The sequence below is a fragment of the Empidonax traillii genome, unplaced genomic scaffold, assembly GCF_003031625.1.
Source record: "Empidonax traillii isolate 1590-97213 ecotype Southwest subspecies unplaced genomic scaffold, ASM303162v1 scaffold68:size1967880, whole genome shotgun sequence".
Lineage (NCBI taxonomy): Eukaryota > Metazoa > Chordata > Aves > Passeriformes > Tyrannidae > Empidonax > Empidonax traillii.
Window position 1 is genome coordinate 1347796 of NW_020955261.1, and position 20834 is coordinate 1368629.

The 20834-nt window shown below is 49.3% G+C and overlaps 1 protein-coding gene across 1 annotated transcript; it reads right to left on the minus strand.

Moving 5' to 3' along the window:
* Nucleotides 1-1171: 1171 nt before the first annotated feature.
* LOC114055817 (G-protein coupled receptor 183-like) lies at nucleotides 1172-16527 on the minus strand. The gene is made up of 2 exons (XM_027880314.1): nucleotides 16490-16527; nucleotides 1172-2265 (listed from the first exon to the last, which is right to left on the minus strand). Exon 2 carries the CDS (start codon nucleotides 2228-2230, stop codon nucleotides 1172-1174), a length of 1059 nt encoding a protein of 352 aa, XP_027736115.1. The 5' UTR covers nucleotides 2231-2265; nucleotides 16490-16527.
* Between the last annotated feature and the right edge of the window lie 4307 nt (nucleotides 16528-20834).

The window sequence follows — 20834 nt, forward strand, 5'->3', positions numbered from 1 at the left end:
TCTTCAGGTACACTTTTCAGCAAAATAAAGCAGCTTTTTTTTCCCCTCTTCATGTCTGTGCATGTCTCCATCCCTTCCAACCTCAAGCAAAAGGCCAGACATCCTAGAAACTGTAAAATCCTACATGTGTTTGTGGTTTTTTTTCATAGTCCAGTGACTTCAGAAAACAGCCAACTTTCTCCTTATTTCACAGGTACAAACCTCAACCTTTTAGCAAAGCTCTTGGACTTGTCAGGGCACTGGCTTCAAGCAAATGTCAGTCAAGGTCACATAAGGCCACTCTTAGACCTCATCCTCTTGGCCCTATTCCTCCACTCCCCTCAAATTAAGGAGTGATGGGAAGGTTTCCCCAGTGAGTACATCCAGGGCAGGTTTGCAGCCGTGGGGCCAAGCTGGGAGCCAGGCCATCCCCACTATCCCCTTCCTTGCAGTGGGTCCTGGAGTGACTGCAGTGCCCTCAGGTGTAAGGAAGGGCACTCTGGGGAAGAAGCAGCCACCCAAGTGGGAGGACACAGGCAGCAGCACTCCCGGAAGCTCTTCAAATTCACAGCCTCACCCCTCTCATTTGAGGAAGGGCTTTTCCAGCAGCTCCCACAGGCCCCGTGCTTACTGTTTACCCCGTGCAGAGTCTGGGTACAGGAGTGGGATGCTGGGCAGGGAGAGAGCAGAGCTGCTGTTTGTTGGTCGTGGGAAGGAGCTATAGGCCGTCTTCTGCATGGAAGTAACATCCCAGGCTTCTCCTGAAGTGCTCCGGGGCAGGGGAGGGAGAGGAAGGAGGCAGAGGGGCTGCCATAGTGGTTACCAGCAGCCCCCAGATCCACGGGGGATGTGGGACAGACATGGGAAAAGGGTGCAGTGCAATGCTGGGAAAGCTCCAGCTGCATTTGCCAGCCAGAGCAGCTGCATTAGTTGCCTCCTCTGGGGCTGGGATGAAAATGTGTCTCTCTGCGCCCCAGGATGGCAGGTGCAAGTGTAGCAGTGCTGAGCACAGGCCTGTGCAGAGCCAGGCAGAGCTGTGTCCCAGACAGGTTTGTGGGAGCTTTGTGGGAGCCCCTGGCTCTAGGCATGGGAGCAAGGAAGCTTGTTGAATGTGCTGGTCCTGCAGCTCAACCCTGGCTCCTGCTGTCAGGGACAGTCCATAGGCCAGAGCAACAGGGAGTGGGTTGTGCTGCTAGACAGAGGTGGAGCCAGGGGGCTGGCTGTTGCTGTTGCTCTCAGAGGGGGTCTTGGCAGTGGAGGAGGTAGCCAGCGAGCCGCTGTTCCTGAAGATGCGGAGCAGCCTCCGCTTGTAGCCTCGGAAGGCGAAGAAGTAGATGATGGGGTCGATGCAGCAGTTGAAGTTCATGAACGCCACAGTGACTTGCAGGGACATCTTGAAGGCTTGCTGCTCCTGGCAGGATGGTTGGTAGAGGATCTTCCTGACCATGAACTGGACAATATTGAGGTGGTAGGGACTGAAGCAGAGCAGGACAGCCAGCAGCACCACCAGGATGACAGTGAAGGCCCGGTGGTGGTGCCCATTCTTCACCATCAATGGGTTCTCCTTGGCTGTCTGGCAGAGCTTGAGGTTGATCCTCACGTAGCACACCAAGATGATGCCAACAGGCAGAAAGAAGCCAATCACGCAGGCCACCAGGAGCAGGTAGGGCAGCTTGGGAATCTCCTCGAAGTTAAAGTACTCCATGCACGTCAGCTTGTCCCCCATCCTCCGTGTCATGGGCCACAGAAGCAGCGGTGCCGTCTGCAGGAACACCAGGGACCAGATGAGGACACAGATGCCCCTGGCACGGCTCATCTTCCGAATCCTGCCGGGGTGCCTGGTGCGCACCACGGCAATGTAGCGGTCCACGCTCACACAAGTCATGAAGTAGATGCTCACATAAGTGTTCATGTAGAAAATGAAAGCTGTGACTCGGCAGAACCAGTCCCCAAAAGGCCAATCAGACTCCAGGATGTAGTAGGCAATCCTGCCTGGCAGTGCCAGGGTGAAGAGGGCATCGGAGAGGGCCAGGTTCACCAGGTAGAGGTCGGTGGAGTTGAGTTTCTTCTTCCTGCGCTGGAAGGTGATACAGAGAGCCAGGACATTCCCACAGGCGCCAAACACCAGCAGGCTGGTGTAGAAGAGGGAGAAGGTGACTTTGGTAGAGAAGTGGTGGTTGTACACGTTGCAGCTGCTTTGGTTTCCAGAGGTGAGGTTGGTGGGTGGGAACATGGACTCCACAACAGCCATTCTTCTGTGGCGCCTCACAGGCTCTTACCCTCTCCCTTGGAATAAGAACAGACATGAAACTAGCACCCTTAGAGCTGGCCCCCATCACAAAGCAAAAGGTCTGTCCCCTGCTCCTGCCACCCCCCTGGCAGCACACAGCTCGAGTCATTTGGAAAAATGCTTCTCTTGTGATTTTGGTGTGAACATCTCAACAGAGGCTGTGACTCATTCATCTAAGTGTTCTCAGTCTTCTTATCACCAGCTCCTCTTATTTTTGGTTGTTTGTTTGGTTGGGTTTTTTTGTTAAGTCCAGTCCATACAAGAGAGGACTCGGGATACTGGGAAGGGAAACTGTCTGTCACAAAAGGAAGGTCCCAAACTGCTTTGATGGCAGTCACGTAGTTTACTTTTTACTATGAGGGGAATGGGGAGCTTCATTGAGAAAGTGGAGGGACCAGGGGACCGAGGGGGGACCAGAGGCGACCAGCCCGCAGAGGTGCTGAGGAGCACCTTCACAACCCTCCAGCGGGACCAAAGAGGGACCAAAACTGAAGAAATTCAAAGAGAGGAAATAAACTAACCTTCCCCGATAAAAACCCAAGAAGCCTTATCAAAAAAAAACCCCAAACATCCTTTCCCAAAAATCGCGCGCGCCGTGCCCGTTCGCTCAGGCAGCTGGGAACACCGCGGCAGCGACCCCCCAGCGCCCCGCACGCCCTCCCGCCGCTCGCCCCGCCTTGGGCACCCCGAGGACAGCGGGGTCCCCTCTGCCGCGGGGCTGCAGCAGCTCCCGGGGCGCGCCCACCGCCCGCCGCTCACCGCACGCTGCCACCGCCGGGCTCCGCTCCGCAGCAGCCGCCGCACCGGGCGGGACGGGACGGGACGGGACGGACGGACAGACAGACGGCGCTGCCTCCCGCGGGCGGCGGCGACCCCCGAGGGGCTGAGATGCTCACACGCACACGCACGAAAGAGAAATCGGGGGCTCCAACCTGGGAGCAGAGGTGCCACCGCCTCCTCCTCCTCTTCTTCCTCCTTCTCCTCCTCCTCCCTGCCGACTTTTGAGGGGCGGCGGGCGCGGAGCCTCTTGCCCTCGCCCTGTGCTGGGTTCCCCGGTCGTGTTAGCGCCTCCCGGGATTCGCTCACATTACAAAAGCACCGTGAGGTTTGGGTGTTGGTTTTTTTTTTTTTTTCTTTTTTTCTTTTTTTTCTCTTAGGGTTAGTAAAACTGTGTGTTCTTTCTGGGTGGGGTTTTTTTCTTTCGGTGTGTGAGAGGCATGCTGCTGCTGCTGCCGCGGGGGATATTCTCAGTAGTGGCTGTGCTGGAGAAGATAAATGACTGTACCTGCGCGGCAATCGCTCCCGACATCTGAGCCGACTTCGGGTTTTACTCCGAAAAGTTTTACAAGGATGCAAAATGCAACTGAACAATGAAAACAGCCTCAGCTCTGGTTCACGTGCAGCCCAGAGGGCTCACCCCTGTGACACATACGTATGGCCACGGCAGCGTGATCGGACCATCGCACCTTTCCAACAGAGTTGTCACAAATCTCCTACGGAGCTTATTGTGCCTGTGGCCAAAGCAAGACACGCTGTACCTGGCTCCCCAGGCTGTGGTGAAACCCATCTTTGCCTTTCGTACACACACGGAGAGACCACCAGGCACAGCTCCCTCCTTAGGGCAGGGGCTAAGATGAGTGGAATAAGGCAGTTTGCCCTTAGTGGGGAAAAATTGTTAGTAAGGTGACATATTGTGAGGTGAATGCTGGGCAAAGCCCCTTGTCTCAGCTGGAGTCCTCGGGGCAGGCTCTGCCCCCACAGGGTGCAGAACAGTGGAGGGCTGTGATTTACCCCATGGCCCTATGTGTGTGCAGAGAGTACTTTCCTTCCCAGCACTTCCCAGAATGTTTGCAGAAGGACAGCCTACCCTGTGACCGGCAGGACGGTCTTCCCCACAGTGGCTATTTTACTGGAGAACACTGGGGTTCTCAAATCCCAAGAGGATTTTTTTATGCCCTTTTTAGTGGTTTTAGGCTGTTGGGTTTTCAGTAGTGGTGGTGATGATCTTGCTTATTTCCTTTTTTTCCCCTCCCAAAAACTCCTAATTCACTAGGAAATTCCCATCACGGGGCATTCAGGATGCTACTGAAAAGTACTGAAGCCAAGAAATGTCAAGGTTAAGATTACAGTTAAGACAAACTTATATTTCCCTCTGAGCTAGTAAAGCTCAACTAGTTATTTAGCTGCATATTATTTCTACTGTTTTAAAACAGTGATATCAAATGCAGTACTAATCTGTGTACCCATGTACCATGAGTCATTTGTATAGAAATTACACAGTCTATGATATTGCCATGGATTTACTACAAGTTGAAGATACCTAGCAAGAGTAATAGTGAAAATCTGCTAACAAGCATCTGTTAATGGAGATACTTTTTTTGCTTGGGGGGTTATATCACACAGAGGGAAAGGTCTGCTAGTAATAGAATAACTGCTGGATAAATCATTAAAAATATTCCTTCGTAAGACGGGGATTTTTTACATGCACATCTGTCAAGACTTAAGCTAATCAGACTTGTGTGGGGCTCAAATGTTGTTGAGCTCTTTCAGCATGTTGGTGAAAAAACAGCCAATGGATGTAACAGTAGAGAAGTGTTATCTCTACAGAAACCCCAAGCCCACACCAGTGAGTGGATGCAGGGCTGTCCTCTCATCCATGCAAAGCTCTGCATGACAAACAGCTGCAGCTGAAATCAATACTGGTCACACAAATTCAGGGTCACTGTGGCACTGACGGGGCTTCTGTCTGCCCTCCTTACACTCTCTCATATGAGAGTTGCATCTCCACAGATTAACACCGTCAAGGAAACAAATCTGGGATGAAGCTGGGCAAAACGCCCTTGACTTCCAGCCAGGTGCCCGCAATGCCTGGGGCTGGTCACCATCAGCATGGCCCCGCGATGATGACAGATGGGGTGGTTTATGATGCAAACTCATGCTCGGGACTTTTCCGAGCAAACATCCCCCATATACATTCCCTCCAGTCCCTTGGGCTCTGAGGGCACGCAGGCACCAAAAAATGAGCTGCAGATCCCAGAAGGGGAATCACGTGCTGACAACCCAGCAGCAGCAGCACCCAGCACCTGCCTGGGCGTGGGGGCCTTCTCGTGAGAGCCAGTGGGAGTGGGACAGCATCGCTGTGTCAAAAGGGGTCCTGAGTAAAGTGAGATCCGAAGGGTCTCAGCCTCTGCGCAGAGAAGGGAGATGGCCCAAGTGGCAATACCAGCCTTAAAACAGACTGAGGACCCCAAAGGTCCAGGTGACAACCTCATCCAGGGACTTGGGAATAAGAAGGAGGGAAAACAATGCTCTCTGCCTGATTTTATTTTTCTTTTTGCAATGCAGAAGAAAGGAAGTGGGTTCTTCTTTTGTGCAAAACATGCTCCTGCCCTGTGTGCAGCAGGTGCTGCGCTACAGGAGTGCAGCCCAGCTCCACCCGTTTGCACGGCCCCGCCAAGCCCAGCGCTGCTGAACTGCACTGCGCTGCACCGCAGGCAACAGCTCCTTTGGGTGGGGGAGAGGGGCTGAGGGGACCCACTTCCCGGCTGGGGGAACCCGGTTCCTGCCTCTGCAACACTGGGTGAGCTGAGAAGGGATTCCTTGGGACAGTGCAGGGAGGCCCTGTCCAGCCCAGGTTGCAGCCTCATTTAGGAGATATTGGACTTCACTGAACCCAGTGGCTGGATGGAATGTGGTATGAGAATTTGAGTAGTGAGGTTCAACTTCAAAACTGGGACCAGGTTTTCTTCTGTTCTGTCCATGTTCACACAAAGACAGTTTTCCTTGGACCTGGCTGGGACAGAATACCACAGCCTGGGTACTCATCTAGGGTGAAGTGGGACCTCGTGTCCCGGGGTGTCCCTGCTGCCAGGGACCTGGCTAAGGCACAGGGGATACCTCCTACGGGAGTCCTGTGCAAACACTCAGCATGGAGGTTCTCTTTTCTGACAATGCATCACAGTCGTTAACAGTGACATGACTCCGGACAGGCAGCCACCCCATGCTACTTCCCAGAGCCAGATGTTGGGTATTTCAGGACAGATGTGCACCTCCAAGTCACTGCAGCTCCTCTCTCACATCCTCCTCACAGAGGATGTTGGTCTCTGCAGTCCCATGAAGGCTCCCTGCAGTCTCCTTTCCCTCCTGGAGACCTCGTCACGGATGTTGCTTCCCAGCCCAGCAGAAAAGCCAGGCCACAGCTCCTCGGTCATAGGCAAGTCCTTCAGGCCATCATCTGTGAGCCCAGCTGTGGCGATGGCTGTGGCAGGCACAAGGTAGGCTCACAAAGTGCTGTAAGAACTATGCCAGCCAGGCATGTGCCCTCACACGTGCTGGAAGATCTATCACTGGGCTTCCTCCTGAACCATCTTTGGGGTTCAAAGCCACACTTTGGGGTGCTGAGGCAGTTGTTGACATCTCGTGGGGTTTCCCAAAGTTGAGAGATGATTGGAGCTGGACTTTCTGAGGGCAAGGCAGCATAACAAATGAGGAAACAGCCCCTTCACGGAGAGACAGCAGGAAGTTTGAGCCTCCTCTTTCCATTGTATCATCGCCTCTCCCTCTTTGCTTTCCTCATCGACTTTGGTTACCTTTTCTCTCTTCTAGTGCAAAACATCTTCAGGAAGCTTTGGTAGACACAAAAATCTCAGATCCAGGTGCTTTCAGTTTCAATGCAAGAAGCACGGATTTTCCACAGCTCAGCCCCTGTATCTCAAGTCACCATTGGTCACCTGATAGTAGAACAGAAATTGGGAGAACCTCTGATTTTAACATCCCCCTGTCTATTCAACAACAGCAGCTATGTGGGGAGGACAATGTTTGAGAGGTTTTAGCCTCTCAATGATGGGAATTGCAGAGAAAGCAAAAATCTGAAGATTCCTACCAATTTGTGATAAAAAAAAATCTCAAGAAAACAATTACTGGAGTTTTGATATGTTTGAAACCTAATCTGGCCCTAAATCTAAGTAGGAAATGCTGAATAACAAAGCAGCTGAAATCAGCTTCTGCAGGACATGTCTGACTTTATTCGGCACGTGTAGCACAGCTTTGGAAATGATGTTGCAGCACCAAGTCATGACACAGTCAGAGGAGCAGAACAGGTCACTCCAGCGTCCTGAGCAGTAGAACACAACACAGCAGCAGGGAGCTGCTTCCTTCCACACCCCCTTGACTTCAGTCCCAAAATGTGAGCAAAAAGCCTCGTATGGCGGCCACGCAACCACCGTGACTTCCAGGTGCCTATGGTTTCCCTGAGCCTGGCTACAGGGACAGGGTAGGTCTGCTAACAGGGGCAACTCTTACTCATGAGGGTTGGGGCACCTTGGTAGGAGAAATACCAATGAAATTCACAATCTTAAATAACTTCCTCCAGCAAGCATGAAAAGCACTTGCTCCCACGCTGCGCTGTGACTTAGAAGCTCCATTTTGATTTTGCGGGAATAAGATGAAAGTTTTCTTGGTATCTGATTTCCGTGGTTAAAAACAATGTTTAAATGCTTGTTAAAAACACACAATCATAAGGCAAGTCTGTAGAACTGAGGTCCTATTTTTATCTGGTCTTTTCTTATGACATGGGCACATATGCTATACAAGCACATACACCTCTGTAAGGTGCAGCTACAACATGAACAAAAGCAACTGGCATAGAAGATGAACACAAAATGCAGAAATGAGAGTTCGTGATAGAGAAAGTGCCAAAAACGCATCTTAATTCAGTCTGGATCTCCATGATCCTTTACAACAATTTCTCTTGGAAAGGCATCTTCATATTTTGCGAATTGCATTTTTTCTTAATTTCCATTTATTCTTTGCATTCAGTGTTTAGGCCGTGTTATGGCCAGGTTTTGGCCATGTTTAACACATACCATGTAAATCCTACAGTAAGTGGAAAAAGTAGCATTCTCATGAGCGTTTCCATGGGGCGCTCAGTTCAGTGCACCAGTGCCTCAGAGGACCACAGAGTGGAAGGTCTGAAGGGATGTCTGGAGGTCAGCTGGTCCAACCACACTGCTAAAGCAGGGATGCCCAGAGCTAGTTGTCCAGGACTGTGTTGAGACAGCTGGTAGGTATCTTTAAGGATGGAGACTCCAAAACCTCTCTCGGCAACCTCTCACGTGCCAGTGCTCAGTCACTTTCACAGCGAAAACGTGTTTCCTGATGTCCAGAGAGACCCTCCTGTGTTTCAGGTTGTGCCTGTTGCCTCTGATCCTTACACTGAACACCACTAAACAGAGCCTGGCTCTGTCCTCTTTACTCCTTCCCTTCAGGCATTTATATGCATTGATGAGCTGCGCCCGAGCCTTCTCAGGCTGAAGAATCTCAGCTCTCTCAGTCTTTCTTCTCAGGAGACATGCTTCAGTCCCTTCATCATCTTTGTGTTTCTTTGCTGCACTCTATTCAGTATGTCTGTGTCTCTGTGTACAGAGGAGCCCAGAACTGAAAGGAGGAATTCCTCACCAGGGCTGAGCAGGGAGTAAAGATCATCTCCCCCAGCCCGATGGCAGTACTTTGACTAATGCACCCCAGGACATCATCGGCCTTCTTTGCCACAAGGCCACATTGGTGGCTTATGTTCAACTTGGTGTCTACCAGGATCCCCAGGTCCTTTTTTCCACACAGCTGCTTTCCAGATGGCTGGCCTCCAGCTTGTACTGGTGCCCGGGGTTGTTCTGTTCTACATGCAGGATTCTGAACTTCCCCTTGCTGAGCTTGATGAGATTCCTATCAGCCCATTTCTGCAGCCTGTCAAGGTCCCTCTGGAAGGCAGCACAACCTTCTGGTGTATCAGCCACTCCTTCCAGTTTGGTGCCATCAGCAAAAGTGCAGGGGGTGCCCTCTGCTCCATCGTCCAGGTCATTAATGAAGATGTTGAACAGGACTGGAGCCAGTACTGACCACTGGGGTGCACAACTAGTTACTGGCCTGACCCGACTGACAACCTGTCACTAGTGGGGTTCCTCAGGGCTCCATCTTAGGCCCTGGAGTCTTCAACATTTTCATAGATTACTTGGATGAAGGACTGGAAGTTAGCAAGTTTGCAGATGACATAAAACTGGGAGGAACTGTTGACTCCCTCATAAGCAGGGAGGCCCTGCAGACCTTGACTGATTAGAGGACTGGGCAATCACCAAACATATCACGTTCAAAAAGAGAAAGTGCCAAATTCTGCACTGGGATGGGGCAACCCTGGGATGGGGCAACCCTGGATGTACATACAGACTGGGGAATGAGATGTTGGAAAGCAGTGCCCTGGGAAGGGAGCTGGGGGTCGTGGTCGATGGCAAGTTGAACATGAGTCAGCAGTGCCCTGGCAGCCAGGAGGGCCAACTGTGTCCTGGGGGGCATCAGGCAAAGCATCAACAGCTGGTCTGGGGAGGGGATTGTCCTGCTCTGCTCTGCACTGCTGTGGCCTCACCTTGAATATTGTGTGCAGTTTTGGGTGCCACGCTATAAGAAAGGTATTAAGGTGTTAGAGAGCATCCAAAGGAGGACAACAAAGATGGTGAAGGGTCTTGAGGAGATGCCGTACGAGAAGCTGCTGAGGGCACTTGGTCTGTTCAGCCTGAGAAGAGGAGACTGAGGGAAAACCTCATTGCAGTTACAACTTCCTCGTGAGAGGAAAAGGAGGGGCAGGCACTGATCTGTTCTCTGTGGTGACCAAGGGAACAGCCTGAAGTTGTGTCAGGGGAGGTTTGGGTTGGCTGTTAGAGAAAGGTTCTTCCCCCAGAGGGTGGTTGGGTGCTGGAACAGGTTCTCCAAGGAAGTGGTCATAGCACCAAGCCTGTCAGAGTTCAAGAAGCATCTGGATGATACTCTCAGGCATACGGTGTGACTCTTAGGGATGGTCCTGTGCAGGTCTAAGGTTGGACTTTATGATCCTGTGCATCCCTTCCAACTCACACGGTTGGAAGGGATGCACAGGCATATTCTGTGATTCTGTAGCCTCCAACTGGAATCTGTGCTGCTGATCATCATCCTCTGGGCCTGGCTATGCAGACAGTTTTCAAGCACTCAATGCTTCAGCATTTTCTGCTGATTTACCTACCAAGTACTTGCATGCAAGCAAGTAGGGTGCTCTTTGCTTTATTGTGGGAAAGGAAACCTCAGAAAAGTCACGGTGAACAGTGAATAGCTGGAGACCTTAGCATTTGATTTTTTTCTCAGAGCAGCTTGTTCTTGCTTGCTCAAAGGGTGCCTGTAAACGGCTGCAGCACCAGCCCCAAGCAATCAACACCTCAGTGCTTTTCCATCTCCTCAATCCCTAATCCTGCAGAATCTCATGGCTTTTGGGAGAGGATGGGACCAGCTCACTCTGGAACAAAAACCTTCCTTAACAAAAGCCTCCCTTGCCAGTGGTGGTCAGAGCGAACTCTAGCTTTTGTGGTTATTGCTGCCTAGACTCAGTGTGGGCAGAGCAAAGAGACAAATCCGTTTGCACCACAACAATGATTCACCCACAGAACGTGGCCCACGTGGCCCTGAGCACGGCACAGTCCCGTCAGCAGTCACCCAGCGAAAGGCTGTCACACACCCCTGCACGTTGTGAGTGTGTGCACGGGACTTGAGCTGAGTCAGTACAGACAGTCCTTATGCAGGCAGATCTTAAGTTTTTAGGACCAGGAGTGCAACTTCTACGAGGCTTTTTTGTGTTGCTTTTGTAACTCCCCTCTTCTTTTTATCCTGCTTAGGAGAACAGGCAGGAGAAGGAAGAGATGGCACCTCAGAAAGCCATGATGCTTGGTGGTGCCAGCCCCAAGCACAGCCACAGCACAGACCTCTGTGCCCTGCTGTGACACTCGCCACCTCCTTGAGGAGATGAGGAGCACCACGGGTTGGTTGCTTCGCAGCTGCTCCCTGGACAGCAAGAGTTTGGCCAGTGCCAGGTCCTCCCAGGGACTCCACAGGTCCTGCTGCAAGTGTTGTGCAGCAGCATATGATGAGACCTTCAAGGAATGGGGGGCAAACATTAATATTTCCACTAAGCTGGTATTCTGGGGGGACCTGCAGCTTGGCCAGAGAATGCAGGAATTTCATGAAGCGAGTAAAAAACCAATGGCCACATCCTTGCAAGTACATCCCTCCGTAATGGTCAGCTCCTTTGGGAGGCAATCACCAGCCTGCCAAACCACAGCACTATTTGTTCACATATGAAGGGCAATGCCTTTCTTGAATTCTACTTTCAGAAAACATTAAGCCATTTTTAGGTGGAATTTTCACCCCAAAACACTCTTTTGGCAAGAACAGCCCCAACCCAAACCATACCTGTCTGGCCAAAGCCATACAGACCCAAAAGACTTTGCACAACAGAAAGTGTTGGGGACACAACCACAGCGAGTGTCATCAGCGCAGCCTTCATTCTGCTCCCAAACAGCCCCTGCTCCCACCCTGCAGACAGCCCAGACTCAGCCTCTGGTTGCAGCACATGTGGACTCTCCCTGAGATTCAGATGGGCATCCCACAGGACGGATGTCCGACATTCACACGTATTGAATTTGCCATTTAAAACCAGAATTGATAGCTTAGGTCACAAATGCACGTGCATGTCTATGTGCACCTAAACGTATCTTCACATACCAGAGGACTTTACCAGAACCTGGGAAACTGGGAATGGAGACCAGGTGCTTCTGGGGCTAAATAATAAGTAGACAGCAACATCTCAGAGTGAATCCTTCATTTTACTGTGCAGTTTCCCCATGAAGGACCATGTTCATGCAAGAAAGATTTTGTTGAAGGCTGCAAGAAAAATCGGTTGTTAGATAAAAAATACCCTCAAAAATTTGGGAAGTCATGGGGAGCAGGGAAGGGAGATGTTCTTGCACTATTCAGTTGCATGGTACAATTCTGGTGAGAGTCTTGGCATCCTTCCCCAGCAAAATGGTACCAACCCCCTGTGCAGGAACTGTGTAGGCCCTGGATCCGTATTTGTCTGCAGCTTCCTTCCCTGGCAGATTTTTTCCCCTGAAGTCCACTGGCACTAGATGATGGACTTCCTGAACCCTTCACTACTTCTGCTCCTTTTCTCTTCACTGTGTTGCAGCTCTTTGCATCTACATAAGAAAATGTTACTGCTTAAACCAGATTGGCTTAAACCCCAAACACTCAATCAGATTGAGTTTTGGTGGTGCTTTAAAGGTCTGGATTATATGGAAGAATTTATTTGCAGTCATCAAATTTTAACTTTTAGGGCTGACTTGTAAGATCAGACAGATCCTTTCCACCTTAAATGTCTGTAGTTTTCAAGGTTTGTTGGCTAAATATTGTTTTAATGTGTTTATTACATGCTTTTGCTTCTCCGCTCCACTCCTGAGACCAAGTTGAGGTTGGTCTCCTCCCTTACTTGCGTTGGAATACATTTTCCAAATTATTTCTTCACAGAGGAAATTTTGCTTCCAGGGGAGTTTCCTATGTACATGGTAGATAGAGAAAATTTGCCTTTTTGAAAAAAACCAGAATCAGATCTCAGTGTAAGGGAAGATCTCTTCGAGAAACAACAAAACCCCTCCTTACACATAAAAATAGAGTGTGCTCAGCACCACATTCAGCTACCCTACAAAGCCATGAGCCACAGCTCATCCAGGCCAAAAGGTGTCCTTTCCTGGCTTCAGCACAGGGGGAAAAAAGTTGGCTTTTAGCACCCCATACCTTTAAGTCTCATCCTCCTGGGAAGGGTTGGTACACGTTGAAAGCCCCAGCACTTCCAACAGAGTGACTCAGAGGCTGGGATAATTCCCTTCCATCAGCTGCTGAGCATCCCCTCTGTTTGCCACCATAGCATTTGCACAGATTTTACCTCTGACTCTGAGGAATGACTTGCATCTCACAGACAGGGATCGGAGACAAGGAATGAGGTTTTCTAGATTACTTCCTTTACAAATTGCAGTTATATGGTTTAGCATCATGGAGCCAGAAATCCTATTTGGTTCTCCACCAGCATTAATTTTGTACAGCAACCCAAGCATTTTGGAGCTGTAAAAACATGTAATCTTGAGATGTGCAGTCAGAGAGAAGCATTTCATTCTTCACACCCCCAATCAAAGCCTGAGCTTGAGGATGTCCAACACCCTGCTACTTTGAAATTGCTTTCAAATGCAGGAACGGGTCTCCTTCCTTACACAGCTATTACAGCATGCTGCTGTAATTCAGTACTGTTGCTGTTCTTGAGTACAATCACATATAGCACACACAGGGGTATCGCATCATCTACCACTGACTACCCTCAAGAGAGCAGGAATTTAGCTCTCTTCCTAAATGTGTACCAGCTCCCTATAACCATGTGAATGTCCCTGCTTAGGAGGGGATTTGACCACTGTGGTTGCAAATGGTCGATGTCAGGATGAGTCATAACTTGGATGATAAAAAATGGGAATAAGGAAGAATATTTCTAAAAGGGCAAGAAATAAAAGGGGGTTTTTGTTCAAGGGCAGGGGGAAATTTGAGGGACACCAGTAATTTCCCGTTTCTCCAGCACTGTAGTCATCTGATGACTTCAGTTGGCCTCGATCGTCATTTACTAAACACACAATTCACATGAACAAATACAGGAACAAACACAGCAAAGGCACCTGTTTGCTGTGGTCTTACTAGTGGATTGGGTTTTGGTTTGTTTTTTTTTAATGCATTCAAGTATTCTGGGACAATAGAGTCATCATTCTAATTTGATTCAAATACCAGCTCCTAAGAGGGGTAAAATTAGTATTTACTAGAAATGGAGACAGTGTAGTTTCATTAGCTTGACTTCGTGCATATCCTTATCTACACCTCCTGAAGAGTGTCAGTCTCCCCACCCACACTTGGTTCACAAATTAATAGCCTGGCTCTGGCTGGTGTACCGAATGCCTCGAGGTGAAAAAGTCTGCCTTCAGCTCTTTCTTGTAATAGGAAACAAAATGTCTGGTCACAGCCGTGCCACCCAAAGGCTGATAGGGGTCCTGCTGCTTCCCGCCACTCAGGTCCCGCTGTCTTGCCACGTGTCTCCACTCAAAGCTGTGCTTTGCTTCCAGGCTCTGTGCACACGGGTGACCCAGCACACCCTCAGTAGCCAGGTCTGAAGCTGGACCCACTGAGACAGGTGGGTGTTCTCCCACTGTCTTCGTGCTGCTGGGTCAAGCTCCTGCACCCAAATGATTCTCAGTTTCACTGCTTGAATGGTTTTTATTTTGCAGACAGTTGTTCCAAACATCTGTTTTCCACGGCTGATCTGTGACTTAAAAATCACAGACGCTTTTTCTGGTGTGATGTGTATTGATGATGGGATTCATGTTTGTAATGTTTGTAATTGCAGACTGGGGTGAGGATATGGGGGAAGGTTGTTTTATGCTTAGAAGCACATTTTCTTCTTGAGATGTGAACGTCTTCATTCTATTCTTTGAGGTGAAGCACATCTGTGGGTGGATTCCCTAGGATGGCTGGGTCCAAGGGCTTGTGCAACCTCACATGGTTCTTGTGAATGAAGAAGGTCTTGTAAAATGTACTGAGCTTGACAGGAAAAAGGTACTTACCACTTGGATGACCCAGATTTTTATCAGAAACCAGTCTGAGGTGAAAGAAAGGTATCCCACTGGGGCCTGTGAGTAAGGTCCACTGAGCAAATGCTAACTAGATGCAAATTCATGCATGGGGTGTGGGCTTCTGTGAAAGAAAGAATCCTGAGCAGAGGGATCATGCACTTTGCCAGGCAACTGGAAACCAAGTCTGCAGGGCAGGTTAAACAGACATCTCCTGAGCTCCCCAGCTCAAGAGGTGGCAAACCATGTCCTTAGACCAATCTAAGTTTACTTAAGGATTGTTTCCTCAAAGGAAGCCTTTCCTAACATGCCTCTATGCTGCTGGGTGAGATGTGCTGTCCACTGGGTGGCATGGGACAATGCCACAGCCCTGCTGGAGGAAGGGAGCTTTCCAGGGTGCAAATCCCCCCTTTTCAGGTGGTGCTGAACTTTCTCTCCCCTCCTGAGGTTGTGGGGTGTCCACAAGGCCCTGGCACTCAGCCCAGAGCAGGGTGATGCTGGGATTGAGCCCTGTCACAGCAGAGTGATGTGTTAACACCTCTGGGGCTTTCAGGAGGCACAGGAATGAACCACAACCTACCAAAGCCACAGTGATGCTGCTCCCACAATAAGATGCTCCAGCGACTATGCGGGAAAAGTCACTTTGGTGTCACTCCTGGGTGTGCATGGTGCAGCAGGGGAGAAGTGTTGAGTGACTTTTGAGTTTCTGATGGTGGGAATTTTTCCAGGCTTGAGCCGAGGAGAGTGGCTCAAAGCTGAAAAAGGTCCCGGTGCATATTCACAGAGGTGGTGGAAGGAGGAAGTGGTTGCTCACATCTCTGCGTGATTGCTGCTGCAAAGGCCTTGTAGGAGGCCCACAACAGAGCTTGCCCTGCATAGGCAAGGAAGGATGGGGAGCTGGTGAAAAAGAAAACATTTAAGGGAAAAAAGTGACGTTTGTAAACAGAGAAAAACATCATCCCACACCTGTGGGTTTAAGATAAGTTGGCGCAGCCCTGCTTGAGACAGATCAAGCATGGCAAAAGGGCAGCTCAGACACTTCTCCACAGAGCAGCTGTTAGTACTGGGACCAGAGGGGCTGCTGAGGTGCTGGGGAACTTGCCTGGGCAGTGGGAAGCCTCCTTGCCCTGTGGGGGAAGATATTGATGGGACAGGGGCACATGGGGCTGGAGCACATGGGATTGGCTTCTCACCCCAGGATGCCTAGATAGGAGATGGGCTGATGAGGCTGAGTACATCAGCTCATTTTGGCCAAAGGACTTGGTTTTGCCTAGGGGTCTGGTCTTGTGTGAGAGGGCCAGTGGGCTGCAGGAAGGAAGTGGGTGGAAGTGCAGGAGAAGGGCATGACTCCCTTCTCTTTCTGGGCCTATCCAGAGCAGGGAGAACACATGGAGGGGAACAAGTGTGCTGAGCCCCAACTCACGTCCTCTCCATAGTTGGGGATGTCAAAGAAATGTTGATTTACAGCAAGAAACTAGGAAAAGGGAAAGTTAGCAAAAATAGATTTTTACCCTCAGATGCTATTTTTAGGGTAACTAGAGGTGAAATCTGCTGCTGCCCACTGCTCTGGGGAAGCAGGCCTACCTTCCCACGCGCACGAGACATGTTGTTTGGGATTGTGATTAAGGAATTATTTCCTTGCATAATTTCCACTTACTGAAAGAGTTAGATGTTTTCCTAGGAGAGACAGGGGGAAACAGACACACTGAACAGCTACCACAACTTACAGGGAATGGGTGCCTGTGCACCTAGATGCGGAGAGTCACGACTCGGAGTCCCCCTGGCTTAAACCCTCCTTTCCTCGCCGGCAGAGGTGAATTGGCAGCCGGGGGTCGATGTGGGGCGTCGCTGCCCGGAGAAGGAGCAGCCCGGAGGGAGGGGAGAGGCGGCTCCCGGTGCCGCTAGAGGTCACCGTCACAACGAGGCACCGGCGGGACAGGGGGAGCCTGGACCCTGCCGGGACGGGGGAAAGGGGCCACCCCTCCCTCACGACCACGGGGATATCACTGTCCTAAAGGGGGCAGGCACCTGTGTCCTGCCTCGGCAAACTCTCCGGGAAAGATTTCGCTGAAGGGGGTTGGAGTTTAAAATGGCTGATAAAGGTAAGGGAGGGAGGGAGAAATCAAAGGTTCGTGCTTTGAGAGCAAAGGCTTCTTGAATCCCTTTGCTGTACCTCTACTCGTCGTTAGTATAACAATTAAATATTTTCATAAAATCTAATTCAGCTTATTAATTTAGAGAATTTTAAAACGTTCGGATGGAAAGTGGAGGATTGTGTGCTTTGTTTGTTTGTTTGTTTGTGTTTTGTTTGGGAGGGTGTTTGTTTTCATTTTTGGTTTGGGGTTTTTTGGAGTTTCTGGAACTCCAGACAGCTTTTGAAGCATACGGTGTCCTCTGCAAAAACCTTCCCTACCACAGCCCTTGGAAGCTGATTTTTTTCTGGAAACTTCAGTGTCAAATCTCTCCCACACTGCACCTCCATCAAACACATCTTCACATTTCCTCACCTCCACCTGACAGCAAGGATGTGGGCAGAAATCAGGTTCCGGTCATAGCCAGGATTTATAGGAACTGATGCACCAAAATCTTTGGATTAAAATCTTTGCTTCTTACTGTGTATGAATTAAAGGCATTTAAGGAAATGAGGTGTTAAACTTACCTGAGGGAAATGCCTATGATTCCCCCAGAGATTCCCCAGTCTCCTTCTTTGGATGTTTTCACTCCTGCCTGAAGTTCAGGCCTCAGCCTCTTTGGGCACGCAGGGCTCTCTCATTTACATGCCTCAAGTGTTCTTGGGTAGGGTAACACTTAAAAGGAGGTAACCATTATGGTTTTAGCCAGGTTTCGCTTTGAATTGCTGGCTTACCTCAAAGCAAAACTGAGAAAAAGCTCTGGGCTAACTCAGGTTCTCAGACCTCGGACTGTTGCACATCTTTACTTAATGGGAAATTATTCAGAACTGATGCCTGCAGCTATTGCTCCTGTTAGAAACCAGACAAAACCCCCTCAATTTCAGCGGTTTCAAGATTTGTTTTCAGTGGCTACCCCCATATTTAGCTGGAGGAAATGCTGGTAGCAATCACCATTGACATCAAGCAAACTCATTCTCACTTTCAACACTCTCACCCTATGCCAAGCCGCTGCTCTTGTAACGCTGCCTTTTGGGTAGGACCTGGACCCAAAGCCCTGCACTGGGAGATGACACGTGGCAAGGAGAACTGGGGGATTTTGGGCCAGTGGAAGGTGATGGGTGTATGGTGCCAGAGAGCAGAATGCGGTCAGTGTGGTGTGGCTACCTAAAACATCTCTCCTCGTGAAAGCTGAACTATTGCAGGGCTGTGAGGGGGGTGCCCTCAGGAGCTCTTCCCATCAAATTTCCTATAGAAAAATGTTTTTTTTTCCTTGTGTTGCAAATGTTTGACAGAACTGTTTTGCCTTAATGCTGCCACTGTATGCAGATACCATAATGCTGGTGGGCAGTCTGGGGAAAGGCAAACTCTTCCCCTTCGTAGCTTGTAAAACAGGCACTGCTTCTTTTATAACACCTCAAAGGCCCCAACTTGTTTGGTGTATAGATAAGTCTCATTTTCACTAGGGAAAATTTAGTGCACCTGCAGGACCAGGTAGTCATAGATTTGGAGAATGGTTTGGGATGAAAGGAATCTTGGAAGTCATCTTTTTTCAACTCTCCTGGCCATAGGCAGGGGCACCTTCTGCTACACCAGGTTGCTCAAAGCCCCATCAAACCTGGCCTTGAACACTTCCAGGGATGGGGCTTCCACAGCTTCTCTTGGCAACCTGTTCCGGTGTCTCGCCACACTCACAGTGAAGAATTTCTTCTTCATATTTAATCTAAAACTGCCCTCTTTCAGTTTAAAATTATTGTCCTATCACTACATGCCCTTGTAAAAATGTCACGAAACTCCTGGTTACCAGACACTTTCTCAGCTGCCAGAGCTTGCAGGAGAAAAGAGAAGAAGAGGTTCGGGGCCCTGCAGTGGGGAAGCCTCATCTGGGAGGATGCCCCTGAAGAGTATTTATGGGCCCTTATGTCCCTCTGCTCTTCCAGTCTGAACCCCAGGGGCCACCAGGCGTTTCTATGTTCCCAAAGCATTATGTGCGTGTTCACGGGTTTTGCAGGCACATTGTAACAACCTGTGTTTGTACAGGCAGTCCATGGGCTTCTGCAGCCATCCAGCTGCTCAGCACCTCCTTGGTCATGGCGTGAGACAGGGGAGTGACTATTGCTTCCTGGTAAACATACGGCTGCTGGTGTACGTGCTCAGTGTTTTTAAAGGTGTCATCTGGCATTAGAGCCCGTGTGGTGTGGGAGAGCCCCACACTTCACATCCAGAGTCAATCCTTATGCCTTTCCTAGGGCGTGGAGGAGATCTTCTTCGTGGACAGGGCACATAAAGCCAAGGGAGGTGAAGTTTCCCATCAGTCTCAGCTGGAGCAGGTGCCATCTCAAGCACAGGACACTGTTTCCCTCACCTTGTAAGGAACTCTCCTACAGAGGCAGCAGAGAATCGATAAGAAAACCTCAGTAATAAACCCTGAAAATTACCAAAAGCCAGTGCAGCTTTACTGAGGTTTATGTCCATCTAATAAAATCTGCTTTCCATCTCCCCCGGGAAGCACGTGACTCCAGTGATTGAAAGCAGGCCAGGAGAAGCTGGAATGAAAACCCTGCCGTAGGTATGGGACAAACTGCAGGCAAGTTAGGTGCTGATTGAAGAACATAAACACTTGAACAGAAATCACAGGGTGAGCCAATGTGCTGGAAAAGCTATTGCTTGTAGGAATCATAGGAGAAGGTGAACTTCAAATTGATAGAAGGTTCAGTCCAGCACCAGATGTCCATGGAAGGCTCCTTCACATACCATTTGATGTAGAGAGGGGCCTGGGGACTAGTTCTTTAACCAATATTTAGGCAGAGCATGGATCTCGGTGTATTTCAGCCTTCTGTCATTTCTGGCTGCTGTGTTGACAACTGGCATGGTGAGGTCAAAGCACGGCAGAGACAAAGGCAGCTCAGATACTCTTTTTGTTATTCAGGCATTAAGTGAAAATCTGGAAGACATATGTGTACCCAGAAAGCAGGTACTTTGGAAAAACTTTTAATGACAAGTTAGTTAGTTAGAAAAAATGCATAGTAACATGATTTTGGACATCCAAGAAAAAAATGGTTAGATAAAAAACCTAAGAAATAAAATAATTGGAACCATGTTATTTTTTAATTTGGTGATTAAATGGTTAATCTTTACTAATATTATCAATGGCTTGTTGGAAAAGGCTGCTGGTAAGACTTATTACAGGCTTGCCTAACTTGTGATAAGAGTTCACAAACAATGTTGATTGACAGAATTCGATTAATTAGAGGCAAGTTTTAAAGATCACAGACTGGTTTTCAACAGGGAAGTTATTTTTATCAAGTTCCCTAAATCAATTGCAAAACTAAACAGAAAAAAAATCAAAAAAAGCTCCTCTCAGAAACCCCCCCAAACATTTTAAATTTTTCTTATTGCATCAATGTAAATGGCCTCAGTATTTAGGGCTTTTGAATCTACCCGGGAAAATTAAATTTATGGCATTTTGGCAGACTGTGGAATTTTGAAATATTTGATATTTTTGTGGTCTACAACTTCCTCATGAGGGAAAGAGGAGGGGCAGGTGCCAATCTGGTGCAGAGAGAATGGCCTGAAGTTGTGTCAGGGGACGATTAGATTGGATATTAGGAAAAGTTTCTTCACTCAGAGGATAGTTGGACTCACCAGGGAAGTGGTCCCAGCTCCCAGCCTGATGGTGTTCAAGAAGTGTTTGGACAATGCTCTCAGGCACATGATGTGATTCTTGGTGCTGTTGTGTGCAGAGCTGGGAGTTGGACTTTACTGATCCTTGTAGGTCCCTTCCAACTCAGGATATTCTATGATTCTATGAAAAGCATGACCCAAATATTTCTTGAATGAAATCACTGGGTTTGTGTGGGTGACATATAGGATCTCTGGACACACTCACTTTCACTGAGATGTCTGCAAAGCAGGTGTCTTCATGTGAGAAAA

Bases quoted from the DNA above. Each gene is read 5' to 3' on its own strand.
- LOC114055817 (XM_027880314.1), bottom strand. From the start codon at position 2,230: ATGGCTGTTGTGGAGTCCATGTTCCCACCCACCAACCTCACCTCTGGA.